Source organism: Macaca thibetana, chromosome 4, assembly GCF_024542745.1.
Source record: "Macaca thibetana thibetana isolate TM-01 chromosome 4, ASM2454274v1, whole genome shotgun sequence".
NCBI lineage: Eukaryota > Metazoa > Chordata > Mammalia > Primates > Cercopithecidae > Macaca > Macaca thibetana.
Window position 1 is genome coordinate 58277463 of NC_065581.1, and position 23015 is coordinate 58300477.

The 23015-nt window shown below is 37.7% G+C and overlaps 3 protein-coding genes across 4 annotated transcripts in view; 1 reads left to right on the forward strand and 2 right to left on the reverse strand.

Moving 5' to 3' along the window:
- DST (dystonin) overlaps positions 1-23015 on the reverse strand; it is a 1587602-nt gene that overhangs the window by 1117538 nt on the left and 447049 nt on the right. The window lies entirely within an intron of this gene.
- The window catches only part of PRIM2 (DNA primase subunit 2), a 311497-nt gene that overhangs the window by 279447 nt on the left and 9035 nt on the right, over positions 1-23015 (forward strand). Inside the window, exon 13 of the mRNA XM_050788782.1 lies at positions 17114-17182. Coding sequence (XP_050644739.1) covers positions 17114-17182 — 69 coding nt within the window. The remainder of the gene's footprint in view (positions 1-17113; positions 17183-23015) is intronic.
- The window catches only part of LOC126953305 (60S ribosomal protein L21-like), a 710657-nt gene that overhangs the window by 191049 nt on the left and 496593 nt on the right, over positions 1-23015 (reverse strand). The gene's annotated exons all lie outside the window — the stretch shown is intronic.

Consider the following 23015-nt stretch of genomic DNA (forward strand, 5'->3'; position numbering starts at 1 on the left):
GCTTTTTCTCCTTAAAATATTGGTGTACATTTTAATCTCACTACTTTCATTAATTTCCTTTCAAAATTGGCAGTGAGTTAAAAATCCTTTCAATGTGTTGTTAGTTTTGGTATCGTATCTATCTATCAATAGTTTCTGCCTAAGTTAGATGTCTGAAGTTTCTAATTATTCTAAAAACACTTTTGTTTTTTAGTTTTTATTTTCCACTTCAGCTTTTCCTTTAAAAACCTGTAATTTTATGGTAGAAATATATATATTTTGAGATACAGAAATTTTAGAACTGGGTGCAGTGGCTCATGCCTGAATCCCAGCACTTTGGGAAGCCGAGGCCTATGGGTTGCTTGAGCCCAGGAGTTTGAGACCAGCCTGGGTAACATGGCAAAACCCAGTCTTTACAAAAAAAATACAAAAATTAGCCAGGCATGGAGGCATGCACCTGTAGTGTCAGCTGTGCAGGAGGCTGAGGTAGGAGGATTGCTGGATTGCTTGAGCCCAGGGGATTGAGTGAGCCATGATCGCACCAGTGCACTCCAGCCTGGGCCACAGAGTGAGACCCTGTCTCAAAAAAATAAATAAATAAATAAAATAAGAATATGTGTTCAAAATGTCGACAGTAAACTATCTCATTGTTCTTAAATGGTTTGTTTCTCTGAAGAAGTTTTTTTCTGTTGTGGAAAGATGCACATGAAATTTTCAAATTGTACTTTGTTTCATAGACTTATAACAGTGTGCTATGTCCTATTTTAATAGAAAAATTGGGGCTGGCCACAATGGCTCACGCCTATAATCCCAGCACTTTGGAAGGCCAAGATGAGAGGATTGCTTGAAGTCAGGAGTTGGAGACCACCCTGGGCAACATAGGGAGACCCTGCCTTTAAAAAAATAATAAAAATAACAGTTGTGGTGGTGCACACCTGTAGTTCTAGCTATCTGGGAGGCTGAAGCAGGAAGATCACTTGAGCCTAGTAATAGTTACAGTAAGCTATAATTGTGCCACTATACTCCATCCTGGAAGACAGAGCAAGACTCCGTGTCTCCAAAAATAAATAAGCAGTACATAAAGTTTATAGGAAAATTGTCTTTTTGTTATACTAAATCACTTATGGCCATATATTTAATTCTCACAGAGCTTAATAAATAAATAATAATCGCTGCCTACAGACTAATCTAAAGGTGGTAGTTCATTGTAATATATGCCACAATGAAGTTAACATCTTTTATTGTAATCTCTGAATGCTGTTACTCCTTAATAGTTTTTCTTTCTTATGTGTGCTTGATCTGTCTCTGGAAATAGAACAATTTGAAGCCACGGTAGTTTTTTTTATTTTTGTGCCAAGCATTGTGGTGGAGGCTTTACACAAATAAACTGTATCTCGTTTGATTCCCACCACTACGTTATCCCTGTTTTATAGATGAGAAAGCTGAGGTTTGGAGAAGGCAAGAAACTGCTCAGAACCATAGAACTAATATATGATAAGGCCAGAATTCACACCTGTGCTTGACACTGAAGCTGAAGTTTCTTACAATACATTGTTCTGATTCTCTGTAGTATTTTTCTATTTTAAATTCAGTTGAAATTCTTTTTGGTTTCTTCTTTCATGGAAAGCCATCACTGTGAAGTGAATGGTAATTCTTATGTACCCAAACTTAAGAAAATGTATAATGCATTTTTGAAACACTGACAAATGTGAAATAAAGATGAGAATAATTCACAAAATGTAAATTATATATGGTAACATATTTTCAAAAGATCTGGTTGCTTTTTTTATTGAGGTGAAAGTCACATAACATACAAATAAGTATTTTAAAGTGTACAATTGAGTGCATTTAGTACTTTCACAATATTTTACAACTACTATTTCTATCAAGTTCCAAACCTTTTCATCACCCCCAAAGAAAACTTCATACCTATTAACAATCACCTCCTGCCACCCCTAGAAACCAGTAATCTGCTTTCTATCTCTATGGATTTACCTATTCTGAATATTTCATAAAATAGCATCATACACTGTCTGCCTACTTCATATAGCATGTTTACAAGGTTCATTTGTGTTTTGTTCTTTTTAATGGCTGAATAATACTCCATTGTATCTCTGTACCACATTTTGTTTATCCATTCATCCTTTGATGGACACTGAGTTGTTTTCACCAAGTGGGTGACTTTAAAACTGTATGTCACAGTTTTGGAAGCCAGCAGTCAAGGTGTTGGCAGGGTTAGCTCCTTCTGAGAGCTGTGAGGGAGAATCTGTTCCAGGCCTTTTTCTCAGCTTCTGGTGGTTTGTTGGCAATCTTTGACTTGTAGATGCATCACTCCAATCTCTATCTTTATTTTCACATGGCATCCTCCCTTTATGTCTTCTCACCATCTTTCCTCTGTGCATTCTGTCTTTGTCTAGTTTCCTGTTTTTAGGAGGATACCAGTAATATTGGATTAAGGCTTACCTTAATGACCTCATTTTGATTACCTCTGTAAATACCCTATTTCCAAATAAGATCACATTTTTAGGTAGTTGGAGTTAGGACTTCAACATATCTTTATTTGAGGGACACAATTCATTTCTTAACACTCTCCTTTTAAGTATGAAGTGATATCTCATTGTGGTTTTGATTTGCATTTTTCTAATGACTAATGATGTTGAGCATCTTTTTATATGCTTTTTGGCCATTTGTGTTTGTTCTTTGAAGAAATGTCTATCCAATTCCTTTGTCTATTTTTGAATTGGGTTGTCTTTTTGTTTAAGAGTTCTTGATATATTTTGGATATAAGACTTTTATCAGATAGATATATGATTTGCAAATATGTTCTCCTAATGTGTAGGTTTTCTTGTCAACAACTTCTTAATGTCTATTGGTGGACAAAAGATTTTAATTTTGATGAAGTTTGTTTTCTTTTGTTACTTGTGCTTTTAGTGTCATAATTATCTATAGTCAAATTCAAGGTTGTGAATATTGACATCTATGGCTTTGTATAAAAGTTTTATAGCTCTAGCTTTTATATTTAGGTCATTGATTCCTTTTGAGTTAATTTTTGTAGATGGTATGACGTAGGGGTTTATCTTCATTCTTTTGCTTGTGAATATCCAGTTTTCTAACACTATTTCTTGAAGAGACAATTTCCCCATTGATGGTCTTGCACCCTTGTCAAAACTCAATTGGACATAGATGTATGGGATAATTTCTGGAATATCAATTTCTACTGTATTGGTCTATCTGTCCTTATGCCAGCCAGTACCATGCTGTTTTGATTTCTGCACCTTGTATTGAGTTTTGAAATCAGGAAGCATGAATCTTCCAATTTTGTTCTTTTTCACTATTATTTTGGCTATGTGGAGCTCCTTGCAATTCCATTTGAATTTGAGGATCAACTTTTTTATTTCTGCAAAAACAGCCATTAGAACTTTGATAGGGATTACACTGAATCTGTAGATTGTGTATAAGACGAATCATGGCAGATGGGTGGCAGGACTAGATTGCAGCTCCGGACAGAGCAGCACGTGGAGGCTTGCATTGTGAATTTTAGCTCCAGATCGACTGCAGGAACAAACCAGCAATCCTGAGAGGACCCTCAGACTCCCTGAAGGAAGCGGACTGCTCCTGCAGGACCCAGGAGATACCCCAAATACTCTGGGAGGTGAAAGCTTCGGGCAAGTTTTCAAGCCCGCCCTCTGCCTGGAAACAGATCTGGGGCTGTTGTTGGGGGGCATGATGGGAGTGAGACCAGCCCTGCAGTTTGCATGGGAGCTGGGTGAGGCCTGTGGCTGCTGGCTTTCCCCCACTTCCTTGACAACCTGCATGACTCAGCAGAGGCAGCCATAATCCTCCAACTCCAGTGACCTGGGAATCTCACCCCATCCCCCACAGCAGCTGCAGCAAGACCCACCCAAGGAGAGTCTGAGCTCAAACATGCCTAGCCCCACCCCCACCTGACAGTCCTTCCCTACCCACCCAGGTAGCAGAAGACAAAGGACATATAATCTTGGGAATTCTAGGGCCTCGCCCACTGCTGGTCCGTCTCTGCACTACTACAGCTGATGCTCTCTGGAAAGTGCCACTTCTTGGCAAGAGGCCAACCAGCACAAAAATAGAGCATTAAATCACCAAAACTGAGAACCCTCATAGAGTTCATTGCACCTTCCGCCACCTCAAATGGAACAGGCGCTGGTATGCGTGGCTGAGAGACCCATAGATGGCTCACATCACAGGACTGTGCAGAAATCCCCAGTACTAGCATGGTGCCAGGTAGATTCACTGGATGGTTAAACCCAGAAGAGAGACAACAATCGTTGCAGTTCGGCTCACAGAAAGCCACAACCACAGGACAAGGGGAGAGTACTACATCAAGGGAACACCCTGTGCACCAAAAATCTGAACAACAGCATTCAGTCCTAGACCTTCCCTCTGACAGAGCCTACCCAAATGGGATGGAACTAGAAAACCAACCCTGGTAATATGGCAAAACAAGGCTCATCAACACCCACCAAAAATCACATTAGTTCACCAGCAATAAATCCAAACCAAGAAGAAATCCCTGATGTAACTGAAAAGGAATTCAGTAGGTTAGTTATGAAGCTAATCAGGGAGAACCAGGGAAAGGCAAAGCCCAACACAAGGAAATTCAAAAAATGATACAGGGAGTGAAGGGAGAAATATTCAATGAAATAGGTAGCTAAAAGAAAAAACAATACAAAATTCAGGAAACTTTGGATACACTTTTAGAAATGCAAAATGCTCTGGAAAGTCTCAGCAATAGAATTGAACAAGTAGAAGAAAGAAATTCAGAGCTTGAAGACAAGGTCTTTGAATTAACCCAATCCAGCAAAGACAAAGAAAAAAGAATAAGAAAATATGAACAAAGCCTCCAAGAAGTTTGGGATTATGTTAAACTATCAAACCTAAGAATAATCGGTATTCCTGAAGAAGAAGACAATTCTAAAAGCTTGGAAAACATATTTGAGGGAGTAATTGAGGAAAACTTCCTTAGCCTTGCTAGAGACCTAGACATGCAAATATAAGAAGCACAGGGCCAGGCATGGTGGCTCACACTTGTAATCCAGCACTTTGGGAGGCCGAGGCAGGTGGATCATGAGGTCAGGAGATCGAGACCATCCTGGTTAACACAGTGAAATCCCGTCTCTACTAAAAATACAAAAAATTAGCTGGGTGTGGTGGCACATGCCTGTAGTCCCAGCTACTCAGGAGGCTGAGGTTGCAGTGAGCCAGCATCATGCCACTGCACTCCAACTTGGGTGACAGAGTGAGACTCCGTCTCAAAAAAAAGGACAAAGAACACCCAAGAAATTCATTACAAAAAGATCTTTGCCTAGGCACATTGTCATTAGGTTATCCAAAGTTAAGATGAAGGAACGAATCTTAAGAGACAGAGACAGAAGAGAGACGTGAGACAGAAGAAGAGAGAAGACAGAGACAGGTGAGACAGAAGCACCAGGTAACCTATAAAAGAAAACCTAACAGATTAACAGCAGACTTCTCAACATAAACCCTACAAGCTAGAAGGGATTAGGGCCCTGTCTTCAGCCTCCTCAAGCAAAACAATCATCAGCCAAGAATTTTGTATCCAATGAAACTAAGCACCACATATGAAGGAAAGATAAAGTCATTTTCAGACAAACAAATGCTGAGAGAATTTGCCATTACTTAGCCACCACTAGAAGATCTGCTAAAAGGAGCTCTGAATCTTGAAACAAGTCCAGGAAACACATCAAAATAGATCTCTTTAAAGCATAAATCTCACAGGACCTGTAAAATAAAAATACAAGTTAAAAAACAGAAACAAAAAACCAAAGTATGCAGGCAACCAAGAGCATGATGAATGCAAAGGTACCTCACATTTCAATACTAACATTGAATGTAAATGGCCTAAATGCTCCACTTAAAAGGTACAGAACTACAGAATGCATAAGGACTCACCTAACACATAAAGACTCACATAAACTTAAAGGGTGGAAAAAGGCATTTCATGCAAATGGGGACACCGAAAGCAAGCAGGGGTAGCCATTCTTATGTCAGACGAAACAAACTTTAAAGCAACAGCATTACAGGCAGGAGCTGCCATGCCAGGCATTTTGCTCATTGCTGTCAATGATGTCATGTCTTTTTTGTCCCTCAGTTTCTCCATTAATACCTTCTTTTGCATTACATTTTTTTTTTTTTTGGTAGTGTACTTAGTCTGTTTTGTGCTGCTATAACAGAATACCACAGACCAGCTAATTTATAAATAAAAGAAATTTATTTCTCACAGTTACAGAGTCTGAGAAGTCCAAGGTTGAGGAGCCCTTTTCTGATCTGGTGAAGGCATCCTTGTTCAGTCTTCACATTGCAGAAGGACAAGAGAACAAGCTAGCCAAATGCCACCTGAAGCTGCTGCTTTTTTTTTCTTTATAAGGGCCTTAGTTCTATTAATAAGGAATGAGCCCTCATCATGTCTTAAAGGTTCCACCGCTTAATACTAGCAGATTTGCAGCACCTGAACTTTGAAAGGGACACATTCAGACCATAGTACCATAGTACCATTTTTATTCCCATCATTTTTTTTAATGTATTTTTTGCCCCCATTATTTTCTTAGTGGTTATCCTGGGGACTGTAGCCTTTTATATGTATAACAATTTTTAATATCAACTTAGCATCTATTATATACAAAAACTCCACTTCTGTATAGTTCTGTCCCTCCCCCTTATATTGTTGTCACAAATTACATCTTCATACATATAGTTATCTTAGCTCCTGTCGTTCTTTTTGAATTGCTTTGAGTTACTTTGTAGTTATCTTTTCTTTTTGCCTAAAGGATTTCCTCTAGCATTTCTTGTTGGGCAGGTCTACTAACAACAGACTCCCTCAGCATTTGTTTATCTGGGAATGTCTTACTTTTTCCTTATGAATCTTGGTTGACAGTTTTTTTTTTTCTTTTCTTTCTTTCTTTTTTGAGATGGAGTGTCACTCTGTCACCCAGGCTGGAGTGCAGTGGCACAATCTCGGCTCACTGCAACCTCTGCCTCCTTGGTTCAAGTGATTCTCCTGCCTGAGCCTCCCAAGTAGCTGGGATTATAGCCAGTTTGTGTTAGCTCCAGTATACCACTGGCTGTAGTAAAATATACACCAAGTTTCACAGAGTTATAATAGTATCAAAAAAAGCATTACAAAATATATCAGTAGTATTTTTATATTGATTACATTTTAAAATGACAATTTTTAGATATATTGCTTTGAATAAAATATATTACTGAAAGTAATTGCTTATTTTTACTGTTTTAATTGGGCTATAGAAAATCTAAAATTACAGATATGTCATATTTCTGTTCGAGGGCACTGCTTTAAGTATCGAGCACTTGAGAATGTTGCGCATTCGAGTGATTAAGTTCTGTTTCTACAGTGTATTTTAATGTTTGCTTCTGCTGTACAATTGTGTTAGACCTATTACAACCAATACTTACTTTTACATGTTGGCCCATAAGTAAGTATACATAAGGCTATTCATTTTTCAAGATTTTGATTGAAATGGTACATTATTTACAAATGTATTTCTGCACTAATGTTTTTAAAACTGTCTTTTTATTTCTTATTTTAGTTTTTTTAATAGAGGAGGGAAATGTGTTTTAGAATTTTCACTCAACTATTAATGATTTTTAAAACAAATCTAATTGGTGCACCTAAGAAACTTAAGAGTGATATTAAAACCATGAAATATGAAAAAAATATATGCTCTTATTGCTTCTTGAGGTTGGTTAACCTGTTTTTCACAGTCAAAAATTCTCAAGAAGTTAGTGACCATATTAAATCTAAAACTGGCAAATGCCTTTTAATGAAGAAATCTTTCAAAAGGGACAGTTTAAAAGACTTAAAAGTAACTCTTTGCAAGAAGATTTTATGACAAAGATAAATTTCAATGACTCTTTACTTAATGTTCATATAAATCTGAACTACCTAAAAACTCCTATGGTTTTCTTAGGTAAGGGGGACTTATCAACGGATGATAGTATTCAGTCTGTCTATTACTTTATGAAAAGTAACTGCTTTTAAGGGCAGCTTTTGTATCTGTTTCATCTCCAGGAATATCTCTTCTGATTTATGAGAACAGTAGTTTGATTGCTGCACTTAGCTTTGCTTTTCTTAGTGTTGTAGTTGAAAATGTGTAATGTTCTTGGTAAAACTCAGAATTGCATTAAGGAAAATATGGGAAGTTGAGCATTAGAATTGGTGTCACCAGGCCATGGTTGTACTTTTGGCTTTAATACTTGATTTCTGTGTATATCCTTCCTTTCTTATAGGCTGAAGATAAATGGTCACTTGGAGATTATTTAATGTTCTGGTTAAATAATGTTCTGGTGGTTAAAAGAAAAATCACTTTGAAAGTCAAGTAACATATGTCATTGCTAGCTAAGCCTATTTATTAAAACTTGTAGTTGTTAAAATTGCACTCAAATGGAAAACATCCTTTCTTAAAATTTAATACTCTGTTTATATAGTTGTACATCTTTCTATATTATTTATTTATTCATTACATGAAAAATTGCTGATACCTATGGAAGAATTTTATTCCGTCACATATGATACTGTCATTTAGGATATTTTTGTAAAGTCCAGTCTCACTACCTATAGTCATAAAACTATTCTAACTTAGTTCTATTTCTTGATCAGTTTCATAGAGTATACTCCCAGAGGCATCCCGGCTTCTTTTGAAGAAGCAAGCTTAAGGTACCCAGAAAGTTACATAAATTTATTTCATAAAGCAAGTAGTTTAGATTTTTAGCCTGGGTAGCTTTAAGTCATTTCAGACTTCTTGGTGGTGTTTGCCATCAATTTGCAGTGTATTTCTTATTAAAGTTTCTATCTCTGAATTTATATGATTATTTTTACTTCTTAATTCTTAAGTGACAGATTTTAACATTAGCTTCTGTTTTCAGTAGCGTATCTAGGAGATACGATGCATCTTTTAATAAACATGATCTAAAGTAATTATTAAATCAGTACATGATACATCTTTTAATAAGCATAATCTTCTAAAGTAATTATATAATCAGTATAAATATCTTTCATTATTTTCATAAAGATCATAGGGCATAGTGATTCTGAAATGGCTTGCTTTTATATTAGGCCAAAAAAACAGAATCCTGAAAGCACAGTAATAATTAGTAACTGAACCACATAACTGAGGTCTGACAATATGTTTCTCCATATCTCTAAGCAGGCTTTGCATGTGTCTTCTTGTTTGTCCTCCCTTCCCCCCCTCATTATCTTTCCTCTCTTATTCCTTCTCTTTCCTTCCCTCCTTGCTTTCTAAGTTTACTTAGTTGTTGATGTTTCCTAAGAGCTTAAATCCTTTAATCCAAAATGTTGGTGTGAATGTGCACTGAGAAAATCAGTATTTTGGTTAGCAGTTTAAATTGCTTCCCAACAATCCTTTTATTGGTACCTAACTATAATAGAGTATGATAAGTGCTTTAACAGTTAACTATTATAGAGTATGCTAAATACTTTTATAAAAATATATTCAAAGTGCCAGAGGGGAAAGATCTGTTGAAGAGGGAGCAGAAGAGAATGCTTCATATAGGAAGTGACATTTTAATTGGGTTTGAAAGTGGAGTAGGAGTTTTCCCTGTGCCTGATGTAAGGCAGATCAGGCAAAAGGAGCAGCATTCATTCAACATCAACAAATAATAATTGAGTGATGATTGTATTCCATTTACTGTTCAAGACATTGGGAATATAATGATGACTAAAACTAGTGAGACTTCTACCTTCATGGAGCTGATATTCCAGTGGGGGAGACAGACTGTATTAGTCGGTTTTCATGCTGCTGATAAAGACATACTCAAGACTTGGTACTTTATAAAGAAAAAAAGGTTTAATGGACTCATAGTTCCATGTGGCGTGGGAGGCCTCACAATCATGGTGGGAGGTGAGAGGCACGTCTTACGTAGCTGCAGACAAGAGAGAGAATGAGATCCAAGCGAAAGGGGTTTCCCCTATAAAACCATCATCAGATCTCGTGAGACTTATTTACTACCACGAGAACAGTATGGGGGAAACCGCCCACATGATTCAATTATCTCCCATCAGGTCCCTCCCATGACACGTGGGAATTATGGGAGCTGCAATTCAAGATGAGATTTGGGTGGGGTCAGAGCCAAACCATATCACAGACAAACAAGTGTAGTGAAATAAAACTATAGCAGGATAAGAGAGAAGAATGAGACTTGTGGAAGTGACTCTATTAATTTAAATAAGGTTGTTTTGTGTGTTTTGAGGAACCCTAGTCCTGAGAGACCTATGAAAAATAGATTCTGGAGACAAATTAGTTTGAGAAACGTTACCCTATCTGCCATAAAGAAACTTAGGTAATGGTGGATTAAAGCCAGGTAAACAAGTTATTAGACAAGAAAACCCCTGATCATCACTAGGATTTTGTGAGCTAAAGTTCCAAAGAGCACATTGTAGGAGAAGCTGGACCAAGTATGAGGATCCAGTGGCCACGTAGGACAGGGTGGGAGCCTTTGAATCATGATGAAAAGTTTGTGCCCCAACCATGCCAGGATTAGTTTTGGCTTTTAGAAAAGATACTCTGGTGGCAATGTGGCAGCTATCTCGAGTGAAGAAAGTATAAATCAAGAAGCTTTCCAATAAAAAAGGGAATGATGAAGGCTTCAAAAATGGAGAGAAAAAGGTAGATTTTAATGACATTTGGAGGTAGAATTGACTCAGATAATTTTGTTTATAGATAATAAAGAGTCAGAAAAATTCTTGACTTAAAATGTTTTAAACAAATGAAAGTACATCTTCAAGAGAGGGAAACTTGGCCCTGATCTGCCAGTAAGTAAAGGTCACAGCAGAGGTGTAAGGCAGCAGCAGGCTAAGCTGTGCTGAGTGTGTGGGAAATGGAAGCAAAGTCATATGTTCAAAAATGTGCAAGATTTGGCATCTCCACCACATTTTTCTTTCACCTTTGAAATATGGGAAGGTTAGAAATGGAGTGGAATAATATCAACCTGGTCTAGTTTTGAAAGGTTGAGCTTTTTAGGAAGAAGCAAGCTTATTATCACTTTTAAATAAGACAAAACATGACCTTGAATTAGATTAGCCACATATCTAATTGGTGAGCGCAGCATACCTAGCTGTACAGTGCTCTGCTCACCAAAGCCAAAGATGGGCAGGTGGCTGCATTCTGCTGCCAGGTAATATCTGAACCTCATTGGCAGGCAATGAAGCAAAAGAGAGAGAGGAATTTGCAGCTGGCTGGAAATATTAGAGAGTATTAGCAAGAGGGAAGGAAGTGTGGCTTAAAGTTATAGTGTGTGTATAAAAAGAGTTCTATTTTTGTGTATGTATGTGTTATAAATATACATACCTATAGCATTCCCCACCATGTTCATCTGTGTTCCATTAATGTTCATCTATGTTCCATCAACTGGCTATGATCTATTACTGATTAAATCAGAAAAATATCACCTTATTTGCTTTTTGCTCTTCAACTTCAAGGATGTCTTTGGTGAGGCACTTTATTAGAATTCTCTTACAGAAAAAAAAAAATCAGTAATTCATCTTGAGGATGAAATAGTAGATGAAGTATAATTAATGGTTTTAGCAAACTTAGCAAATACAAATATGAACTTTTTTGTGAAAATGAAAACTGCATTGCTTTTTTTTAAGACAGGGTCTCATTCTGACACCCAAGCTGAAGTGCAGTGGCATGGTCAGGACTCACTGCAGCCTTGACCTCCCCAACTCAAGCAAACCTCCTGCCTCAGCTCCCCCCAAGTAGCTGGGACTACAGGCATGTGCCACCATGCCTGGCTAATTTTTTGTATTTTTATTAGAGACAGGGTTTCTCCGTGTTGCCTAAGCTGGTCTTGAACTCCTGGACTTAAGCAATCCACCTGCCCTGGCCTCCCAAAGTGCTGGAATTACAGGTGTGAGCCACCACACCCAGCCTATTTCTTAAAAGTATAATATTCTTACTGGTGGACTTTATTCAACTGATAGAGAATAGTTAAAAATAAAGAGAGGCTAGGCATGGTGGCTCACACCTCTAATCCCAGCACTTTTGGAGACCAAGGCTGGTGGGTTGCTTGAGGCCAGGAGTTTGAGAACAGTCTGGCTAATATGGCAAAACCCCGTCTCTACTAAAAATTCAAAAATTAGCTGGGTGTCTTGGTGCACATCTGTAATCTTGGCTACTTGAGAGCTGAGGCTGGAGAATCACTTGAACCCAGGAGGTGGAGGTTGTAGTGAGCCAAGATTGCAACACTGCCCTCCAGCCTGGGTGACAGAGTGAGACTGTCTCAAAAAAAAAAAAAAAAGTTAAAAAATATATAGAGTTTAAAAATACGAATTACCAAAATATTGTAGTTTGATGTCACTACTCACTTTTTTTGTTTTTTATTCTTTTTTTTTTTTTTTTTTTTTTTGATATGGAGTCTTGCTCTGTCACCCAGGCTGGAGTGCAGTGTTGCAGTCTTGGCTCACTGTAACCTCCACATCCCAGGTTCAAGCGATTCTCCTGCCTCAGCCTCCCGAGTAGCTGGGATTACAGACACGCGCCACTATGCCCAGCTAATTTTTGCATTTTTAGTAGAGATGGGGTTTCACCATGTTGGCCAGGCTGGTCTTGAACTCCTGGCCTTGTGATCTGCCTGCCTCAGACTCCCAAAGTGCTGGGATTAAAGGCATAAGCCACCGTGCCCATCCACTACTCACTTTTTCTTAGCCTTTTCATTACTGATGAACTAGATTAGAACAGTAAGTGGATTGTTACACTTGACATTTTGTACTTCATCTGGAAATACTGGCGTTAAAAACTAAGTCATACTGCCATTTGTATAATATTCTTAGATCTTTATAGGTGTTTTTTCTTCAAATAAAAATTGTTTTTAAATGTCTTTGATATGATTGTTCAAAATGTTTGATATTTTTGTAAAACAGAATTAGAAAACCTCTGGCCCCAGCATCAGAATGGACCCTTGATTTGATTTCCTCTGACCTTTGGAAAACTGGTCTTTGGTATTAATGCTGTATGCAAGAGGACCTCATAAGGTGCTCTGGTTCTTTCAGAATGGAACATGAAAACTGGAGAGTTAGTGTCAGTGCTCAGTGAACATCTTTTGTGAGCTGTGGGTTAGACTTTGATGCTTACAAGCCACATAAATAGCAAGCCATGGACTCCATTGACTTGTCCCATTTCTCTGGCTTTCCACATTTTTCTTCTTATTCTTGTTTTGTCTCTTCATTATATTTCTTCCTCTTGATGGGTTTCCACCTCTTTGTAGTATGTGTTTTCCTGACCTATTCTATTTCTGATCCTCACTCTGGGGCAGTCCTGGCCTGCCATCTTGGGAAGCTATGTTTTTAGGAGCCAAGACCAGCTTGTGAGGATGGAGGTCTGGGCTTTCAGAAGCCATGCTGCAGAAACAAACACAGGCAAAAAGTACTCTTGCCTAACAACATCTTCATTACTTTGTGGAGTATTTTAGTTTTTTCTTAATATGTTTTAAAAAATTTTTATTTTAGATTCAGGGGCGCACATGTGCAGGTTTATTATATGGGTATATTGCATGATGCTGAGGCTTGGGCTTCTAATGATCCAATTGCCCAAGTAATGTACGTAGTACCTGATAGGTAGTTTTTCAACCCTTGCCTCCCTCCCCCCAATTTTGGAATCCCCAATGTTTATTGTTACCTTTTCTGTGTCTGTGTATAACAATGTTTAGCTCCTACTTATAAGTGAGAACATGTGGTATTTGATTTTTTTTCTGCATTAATTTGCTTACGATAATGGCCTTCAGCTGCATCTATGTTGCCATAAAGGACACGGTTTTCTTTTTGGCTGCATAGTACTCCATGGTATATAAGTATATTGTGGAAATTTGACCCTAAATTCTGTTTCACACAGTCTGCCTTAGGCATCTGTTCTTGGATTTTGATGTTTGCCAGGTTTGTAATTTTGATCCTGTATCATAAGCTGAAATTTAGTGTCTTAGTCATACCTTAATTCTTTCCTTCACCTGATTTTTGGTTTGCATTTCCTGCCTTGGAGTCACCCAACCCCCTCAGCAAGTTGTATTAGTATCAACATCAAAATAGAGTTACCTGCAGAATATCTTAATACAGTGCTTAGTGGTGATGTTCATATTGGAAAAAATTTCACAAAACAAAGTGCAGAAAAAGTCTCTCAGGTTGTACTCCATATACAAATGCTAGAACATCAGAATCACTTGGGAAGATTTTGAAGTCAGCAAAGGGTGCATCTAAGACATCCTAACGCTAAGAGACATGAGGTATCATACTCCTGTTTCTACACAAAAAAAATCTGTTTGTTAATCATATTGTTTAGTGGCTACTAAGTGGTATTTTGGGTATTTTACATTTATTTTATATGATAGGTTTGTTTTTCATATTGGCATTTTCCCAAGTTTTAGAACTAGTTATTTTGGAAATTAGTTGGCAGGGGAAAGGGTTGAGTGGTATGTCACGCATATTTTAAGACATTGGAGGACAGGTTCCTCTTGAGTATTTTCATGCAGAACATCTGATTTTAGAAATATTTTATAGCCATTAAGTGGGAAATGCTCCTGTCTTCAAATCTGACCACTTACCATCGCCACTGATATTACCACCCTGGTCCATGGATCTACCATCTATTCCCTGAACTCCTTTAATGAGCGTTTCTACCTCTATCCTTTCCGATCTGTTCCCAGCACAGCAGGCAGAAATGAACCCTCTGTCAATGTCAGTTCACTTTAGTCCTGCACATAGAATATTGTATTAGCTCCCCATTTTACTCAGAGAAAAAGTCAAACTTCATTCATTGGTCCACGTTTTCTTTTCCTATATCTCTGTAATATAGATCATAATCTGAACTGAAACTATATATTCATTAGTTGGATTTTTTGGAGTAATGTTTTATGTTTTCTATCTTAATTTTAAAAGTATGTAAGTTATCTTCCTTTAAAAGAAAGGTTATTCATTTGCATGTGATTTTTAAAATTCTTTCTGCGGTTAATGGCCCTCACCCTCAGGAGACAGATACTCCGATTTTAATATATTTCCTCATTTCCGAAATGAAGATAAAAGTATCTACCAATAATACCTGTTTACCTCAAAAACCTCTATTACCTTTTTTTCTCATCACACCTTTACTTATTTACAGAAACCTTCATTTATCTCAAATATGCTGGGACATGATTAAAGCTCTTTAAGCTATCCTGATCATAGCTGAATGGCTTGTTTATAGATTTGCAAGCAGGTTTCAAATAAAAATTCATCCTAATAAGATGAAACAAAAATAAAACTAAGTCATTTTTGTGAAGGAAGAGCCCTCTCTGCGAGTGGGGTCAGGTCAGGGGAAGATTGTAGTGTGATTAATTTTATTTATGGACCCTAAAAATTGAATCTAAAATTTGCAACACATCTGTTTTTCTCACATTCTATGGCTTTTATGTCAGTTTTCTTTAGTAAGTTTTTTACACGTGTGGATTACTGTGTTTTTAAAAAATTTTTCATTAATATGATTTTTTATTGATTTATTTCTTCATAGCATGTTTCCCAAACATAAATACTAGACTGTGTATATGTATATCATGATATTTACTTTTTATATGGTTGAACTTTTTTATTTCTGTGAATCCATTTCCTCTTCAGGTAATTTATGGGATCATCTAAAGCTTAAATTTATGTTTGAAGTCTTCTCCAAAATTCTAATTCAGATATTAATATATTATTATAGATGTTTGTCAGTAATTACTTGCAAGTTTATCTCATCACAGTTTGAAAATCTGTGTGTAAGAGCATCAGACAATATGAACTTAGTGTTAGTGTTACTTGGAAAACTTGCAGAATAAATTTAAAAATGAAGAAATTCTCATTTTAAATTGATTTTTCACTTTTTGCTCTAATAATTCAAGAAAGGTAGACAGGCCAGACTGGCAGAATCCTGGCCTCTGCGGTTGGCTGGCATTTACACAGGTCTTTCATATATGATTTAATAAAAGGTGACATGAAATTCAGAAATGTAATCTATAAGACAATCAGAGAAAGACAATTTTTGAAGCACATTCTTGTCAGTATTGTATAATGCCTGTTCTGTAACTGTAATTTTTTTGTGTATCTGTCAAATGATGTTAAGCTATATTCAGTAATGAGGATAGCAGGAATTCGAGACCCCATGTTCATTTCTTTTTGTGACAGGAAGGTCAGCTTTTTAAAAAATAAGAAAGGAATAGAAATTAACATTTCTCCAGAATTATGTTTCCCTTCATTTGAGGTTATCTCTTAATTCCAGCATTTTACTGCGTTTGATAAATAGGCCAAATATGTGTTTTATTTATTTAAGGGCTTGGGGGAGGCAATGAAACTTTACAAATTTCAACTGGCATTGCAGTCTGCTGATAAGGATGGGAGTTTGCACCGCTCTGAAGAGATTACATGAAGTAGAATTGGAAAGCAAATTGTATTTACAAAAGATAGGATGATGTTCCTAATAGGTGTTCAGAATAGACTATTCACTCTCATATTCTGCTGAGCTTTGCGAGACATAACTTTATTTCAAAAAGGACAAATCTGACTGAAGGGAAAAGCATTCCCTCTTCACAGATACTTTTCCAAAAGGGTTTACATTAAATTTTCCTGATGGGCACACAGCAGTATTTCATGCTGTATCTGTATAAACCATTAATGTGGAAAGTAAATATCTAAATAGTATACTTGATTGCTTCATGCACCAACCATTAGATTACTAGATCTCTATCTACAGTTTTGGGAGAGATGTTGCAATATGATGTCCTGGCAATAACTGTCAAAGTCATCATACCAGGACCCATTTTCATCTTGTTGAGGTAAAGGTATTAAAATGCACAGTTGGTAGGTCAGAAAGATCACTCACTATCTCTTGTCATCTGTGGTTTAATGCTGACCTAAACCACTACTGCATAATGTCAGAATTATCACAGTGTCCAGGCTGCAGAAGTACAACACGCTTCATGATTTATTGCATTTCCTGTCTGGAATGAAGATTATGAAAAGGCCAACAACTGTCTGCAAGCTACAGTGGTTTAGAAGAAAACTTAATTTCTAATTTTTATTTCTCTTTTTCCTCATTCGTTTTAGATTTTGGATTTAGCAAAGGGGACACATTACCAGGTAGCCTGTCAAAAATACTTTGAGATGATACACAATGTAAGTATTTTTTTTTTTTTTTTTTACTTCATATCCTAATGATTTGTCTTTTGTTACTGTGTCACATTCAGGGTTTTTAGTTGCATCAGTGGAAACCACTCTAGCTATTTTCAGCAGAAAGGGGGATTGCATGGTATTAGGTAACTTACAGCATTTATTGAACGACCAGACAACTAAGCTTGCATGCTGCAGAAGCAGGAATATTTTGTAACTAGGAGAAGCTACATCATAAGAATATCTGCACCTGTCACCTACCACTCCATATCTAGGGATAAGACCAAGGGTCAATAAAGTTTTTCTGTAAAGATCCAGAGTGTAAAAATTTTAGGCGTCATGGTCCATATGGTCTGCGTCACAGCTACTCAACTCTACTGTTGTAGTGCAAAAGCAGCCGTAGAAAGTATGCAAATGAACAGGCATGACTATTGATCCAATAGAATTTTATTTATAAAATTAGGTAGTAGACACAGTTTGACCCACGGGCCTTGATTTGCCAACCTCTAGACTAGATCTGGAACCTGTGCCACAGCTGCCTAGAAGAACCAAAGGCTTTTGCCATCTTCCATGCAGAAAATCTGATCCTTGTACTTGTGGCTGCCACCTGATGTTATCTTACCCTCTTCCCACGTCTCATATTTATCTGCATGGCAAAACCTAGATTGCATGTGGACCCCTAACTATAAACGAGTCAGGGAAATGTGTTTGTTTTTTATCTTGCCAGCTTCCTTAGTAAAAAAAAAGCCCGCTTGATTATTAGAGTAAGAGTGGAATGACCCAGTCTGGCACAGAATAGATTTTGAAGTGTGTAAAGCCAATGTCACAAACTCAGAGGCCTACAGAGATTGGGCAAATAGCCCAAAAAAATGAAGCTGCCTGAGATTAGTACCACAGAGTATGGTAGAATTATGGTGCACTGAAGATGTTTGCCCTATTAGAGGCATTCACATTGACAAATTGTGAGGCTCTCTGCAGGCCAACAAAACACATCTCCAAGTCCAATTCAGCTCTCTGGCCCCTAGTTTGCATCCACTGATCCTGAGCCTGGATTTCTAACCTGGGAAAGACATCCAAGAATGGACTTTGGAGATCCTTGTCCTTCTTAAAACATTTTGTCTCTTAAGAACATATGTGTGTTTTTCTGGAGTCCATGGTATTTATTAAAGATCCATGACCCTCCCAAAAAAGAAGTTGCATTTATTGAGATCATCATCAGCTACTATGCTAAAGTTTTACAATTATTTTTATGCTTTTTATTTGGTTATTACAAAGTAGTTTTTCCTATTATGGTTATATAATTGCAGAATTTCTTACTTGATAAAGTATCTCATAGGAAAAAGATATTTTGTAATATTGCCAATAATAATTAATAATAGTAATACCAGCCAATATCTATGGAACCCTTAATGCAGTGGTCCCTAACCTTTTTGGCACCAGGGACAGTTTCATGGAAGACAATTTTTAAACAGGGGCTGGTGGGAGGGCGCATTAGATAATCACGAGAAGCACACAACCTAGATCCTTTGCCTGTGAGGTTCACAGTAGGGTTCGCACCCTCATGAGAATCTAAGGCCACTGCTGATCTGACAGGAGGTGAAGCTCAGGTGGTGATTCAAGTGATGGAGAGTGGCTGTAAATACAGATGAAGCTCCACTTGCTCACCCACCACTCTCCTCCTGCAGACCACAGACTGGGTTGGGAACCCCTGCCTTAATGTATACCAAGCACAGCACTAAAATTTTTTTAACACATTAGCTCTTTTGATTGACATTACAGCAAGATACTGTATGTATATATCCCTGTCTATGAATCAAACCTCTTTAGAGAAGTTAAACAACCTGTGTTGGATCATACTACTTATAGGGGATGGAACTTAGATTTAAATTCAAGCCGTCTAACTCATCTAAAGCTTGTGAGCCTAACCATCACTGTGCTGTTCTATAGTATTTGGTACTAAATTTCTAATAATGACAGCAGAGGTAATTGGCGTCTTCCTGTTTATCTTCATAGCATGGTAAACATGTAGGGACTCTAACTTGCCTTACATGCTGTAATTGGTTAATGGAAGATCTGGAGCTAGAACCCCCATCTGTTGTGGGTCCTGTCCTCATTCTTCTATACCTAACGTTTGAAAGTATTATTCTAAGAACTTTTTTTAAAACAAAACTTCAAGGAGTAAACATCAAGAAAATAGTAAGCAACAACAAAATCTCATTTGTTTTATCACCATAGGAATCTCGCCAGATAAGCCATGTTTGGCAACACCAGGTTTATATGACTCACTCTCTCGAAGACTGCATTCCTTAATTTGCTTGTTCCACTTGGGTTTTAATTTCATATTGTTCTTTAATCACTTATAGACCCTTTTAATTAAGAGGCCTCAGAACTTTCACAAATGAGGTCTATTATCCAACCTCTTTACTTTTTATAAAAATAAGATACGAAAATTAGATATAAACATTGAGTTTGTGGCATAATCACCAAAAAGTAAGGAGTGGTTTTTTAGTTCTCAAAATCTGCTTTTGTATTATCTCTCCTATTGATTATTCCCTCGAGCATTGCTGCTATTGCCAATCTTTAAAACTTGCTTTAGATTAATGAAGATTTTGGAAAGACATATATCTAAATCCCCTCACATGTAGAAATAGTCTAACTTAAACCACATATAAATCAACAAAATAAAAAGGCTGTTTATATTCACTAGATCTCTCACTGTGGAGTTTTAGATGTGAATATCCTCCTTCATTTATTATTTTTTCTAATTTAATTTAAAAACAGAATCTATTTTTATTGTCAGGTTTCTGCCATCCTACCCCTCCCCCAAATAAAATCCTATGTTTATTTTCCCGAGGCCTCTGTGATCAAACTCACTTAAATGGAAGTTTTGAAAATGAACCAGTTAATTGATACCATTTGCAGCAGCATTATGATAGTTCCATATGGCTTTTTTGGTAATACCAACTGCCTCATTTTAAGCTGTCATTGCAAAACCTCTTGATTAAAACCCAAATATCCCATAGGTAAAACAATATTGCTTTCATTCCTTCAAAATCAGCATTTGCAGCAGCAGAAATACGAGACCCATGTTTGTGTGAAGGTCATTGTGTGCAGAATGTGCTGATGCCAAGCAAATGTTTGAGAGAGATTCATTTAGTAGATGTTAAAAGCTGGCCTGCTTGAAACCTGTTTTCCTCTGTATTTTTAGGGTCAATGTTTAAAATAATTTTATACTAATAGTATATTCTTTACTTTCTGCATGTTCCATGTGTAAATGAAAACACTAGGTCATGTGTAGATTAACCACAGAATTTTAATAGAAAATAATGTTTTCAGAGGTAGACCTCTTTGGACACTGAGTAACTGTGGGTACTTATTTTCCAAGTGGCTGAGGATAATTTTTCCCCACCATATAAATCTCTAGAGAAATCTTATTAAAACCTATCACCCATTTTCCTGCAATCTTAAACAGGATATATGTGATACAATTAAGCCCTTTTATAATCACTCAGGGTCATCATTATGGATATCAGTTAGAATGCTGGGCTAGAAGCCACCATCATCTCACTTGGATCACTGCAATAGCTTCCTAACTCATTTCCCAGCATCTACACATGCCCCATTCCAATTCTTTCTCCTCCACACAGCTGCTGGAGTGACCTTTAAAATAGAGGAATCTGATCATTTCAGGAACCTGCTTTTTAAAACCTTCAATGGCTTCCTATTTCTCTTCAGATGAAATCTAAAATTTATAATGTATCCTCTAAAGGCCTCCACTCCACCTACTTTCCTCTAGACTCCTGAACTTGTTTCAGATCCTTCACAGGACATTGGATCTGAAACACTAGGACCAAGCTAGTGTGGTAGAATGCAAACGCTTCACAGAATGTTCCTGTCTCAATACATAAAATAATGCACAAAACATAATTTTAAAAATCATCAACCACAAAGAAAAACACCAATGGCCGGGCGCGGTGGCTCAAGCCTGTAATCCCAGCACTTTGGGAGGCCGAGACGGGCGGATCACGAGGTCAGGAGATCGAGACCATCCTGGCTAACACGGTGAAACCCCGTCTCTATTAAAAAATACAAAAAACTAGCCGGGTGAGGTGGCGGGCGCCTGTAGTCCCAGCTACTCGGGAGGCTGAGGCAGGAGAATGTCGTGAACCCGGGAGGCGGAGCTTGCAGTGAGCTGAGATCCGGCCACTGCACTCCAGCCCGGGCGAAAGAGCGAGACTCCGTCTCAAAAAAAAAAGAAAAGAAAAGAAAAGAAAAACATCACCAACAGTAACCAAAAAAAGAAAACGGGCAAGGAAAGAAACAAAAAACTCACAAAGTCGTGAAAATGCTCGCTTAATATTTCCAAACGGAGTAAAGGAAATAGCTGCTGACTTGAGAAGAAATAAGTGAAATGGAAGATTTAGATGTGGATACCTCTATTTCTCTATTCCTTTTCCTAATTTAATTTTAAAGTAAGATTTCCATTTTGTTTACTTTATGCTCTTCCCCTTCCCCCCACATACAAAAAAAATCTCTAAGTTTATTTTCCTAAACAAGACCAAAGGAAACTGAATGACAGCCGTATACACTTCCTTTAAAAATGAAAATGAAAGAAACACTCAGAACACAACGCGTCCTAGAAGAAAATATAGAATTCTATAAAAAGGAAACTTCATAATTTCATTTTACTGTCAAGCAACTTAGTAGATCACAATGAACATCACAAAATGAGTTAAGGACAATTGCAGATCAAGAAAAAGGAGAAACAGCATCACAGAGCCTTGGCACAAATCCTCACTTCAAGGCCCTTGGCACTGTTTTAGTGGTTAATAAAAAATATTAATTACCTTTGAAAAAAAGGCAGCAGCCCCATGAGGGGCTTATAGATAAAATCCCCATCTCCCCGGGATGGAGCACATGGGGGAAGGGGCGGCTGTGGGTGCAGCTTCAGCAGACTTAAACGTTCCTGCCTGCTGGCTCTAAAGAGAGCAGCGGATCTCCCAGCTTAGTGTTTGAGCCCTGCTAAGGGACTGCCTCAAGTGGGTCCCTGACCTCCATGTCTCCTGACTGGGAGGCACCTCTCAGCAGGGGCCAACAGACACCTCATACAGGAGAGATACAGCTGGCATCTGGCGGGTGCCCCTCTGGGACGAAGCTTCCAGAGGAAGGAACAGGCAGCAATCTTTGCTGTTATGTAGCCTCTGCTGGTGATACCCAGGCAAACAGAGTCTAGACTGGACCTCCAGCAAACTCCAGCAGACCTGCAGCAGAGGGGTCTGACTGTTAGAAGGAAAATTAAACAGAAAGGAATAGCATCAACATCAACAAAAAGGACGTCCACTCAGAAATCCCACGCAAAGGTCACCAGCATCAAAGACCAAAGGTAGATAAATCCATAAAGATGGGGAGAAACCAGCTCAAAAAGGCTGAAAATTCCAAAAACCAGAATGCCTCTTCTCCTCCAAAGAATCACAACTCCTTGCCAGCAAGGGAACAAAACTGGATGGGGAATTAGTTTGACAAATGCCAGAGTAGGCTTCAGAAGGTGGATAATAACAACCTCCTCCGAGCTAAAGGAGCATGTTCTAACTCAATGCAAGAAAGCTAAGAAGCTTGAAAAAAGAGGAACTGCTAACTAGAGTAGCCAGTTTAGAGAAGAATATAAATGACCAGATGGAACTGAAAAACACAGCACGAGAACTTCATGAAGCATAAAAAAGTATCAATAGCCAAATTGATCAAGCAGAAAGGATATCAGAAATTGAAGATCATCGTAATGAAATAAAGCGTGAAGACAAGAATAGAGAAAAAAGAATGAAAAGGAACAAACAAAGCCTCC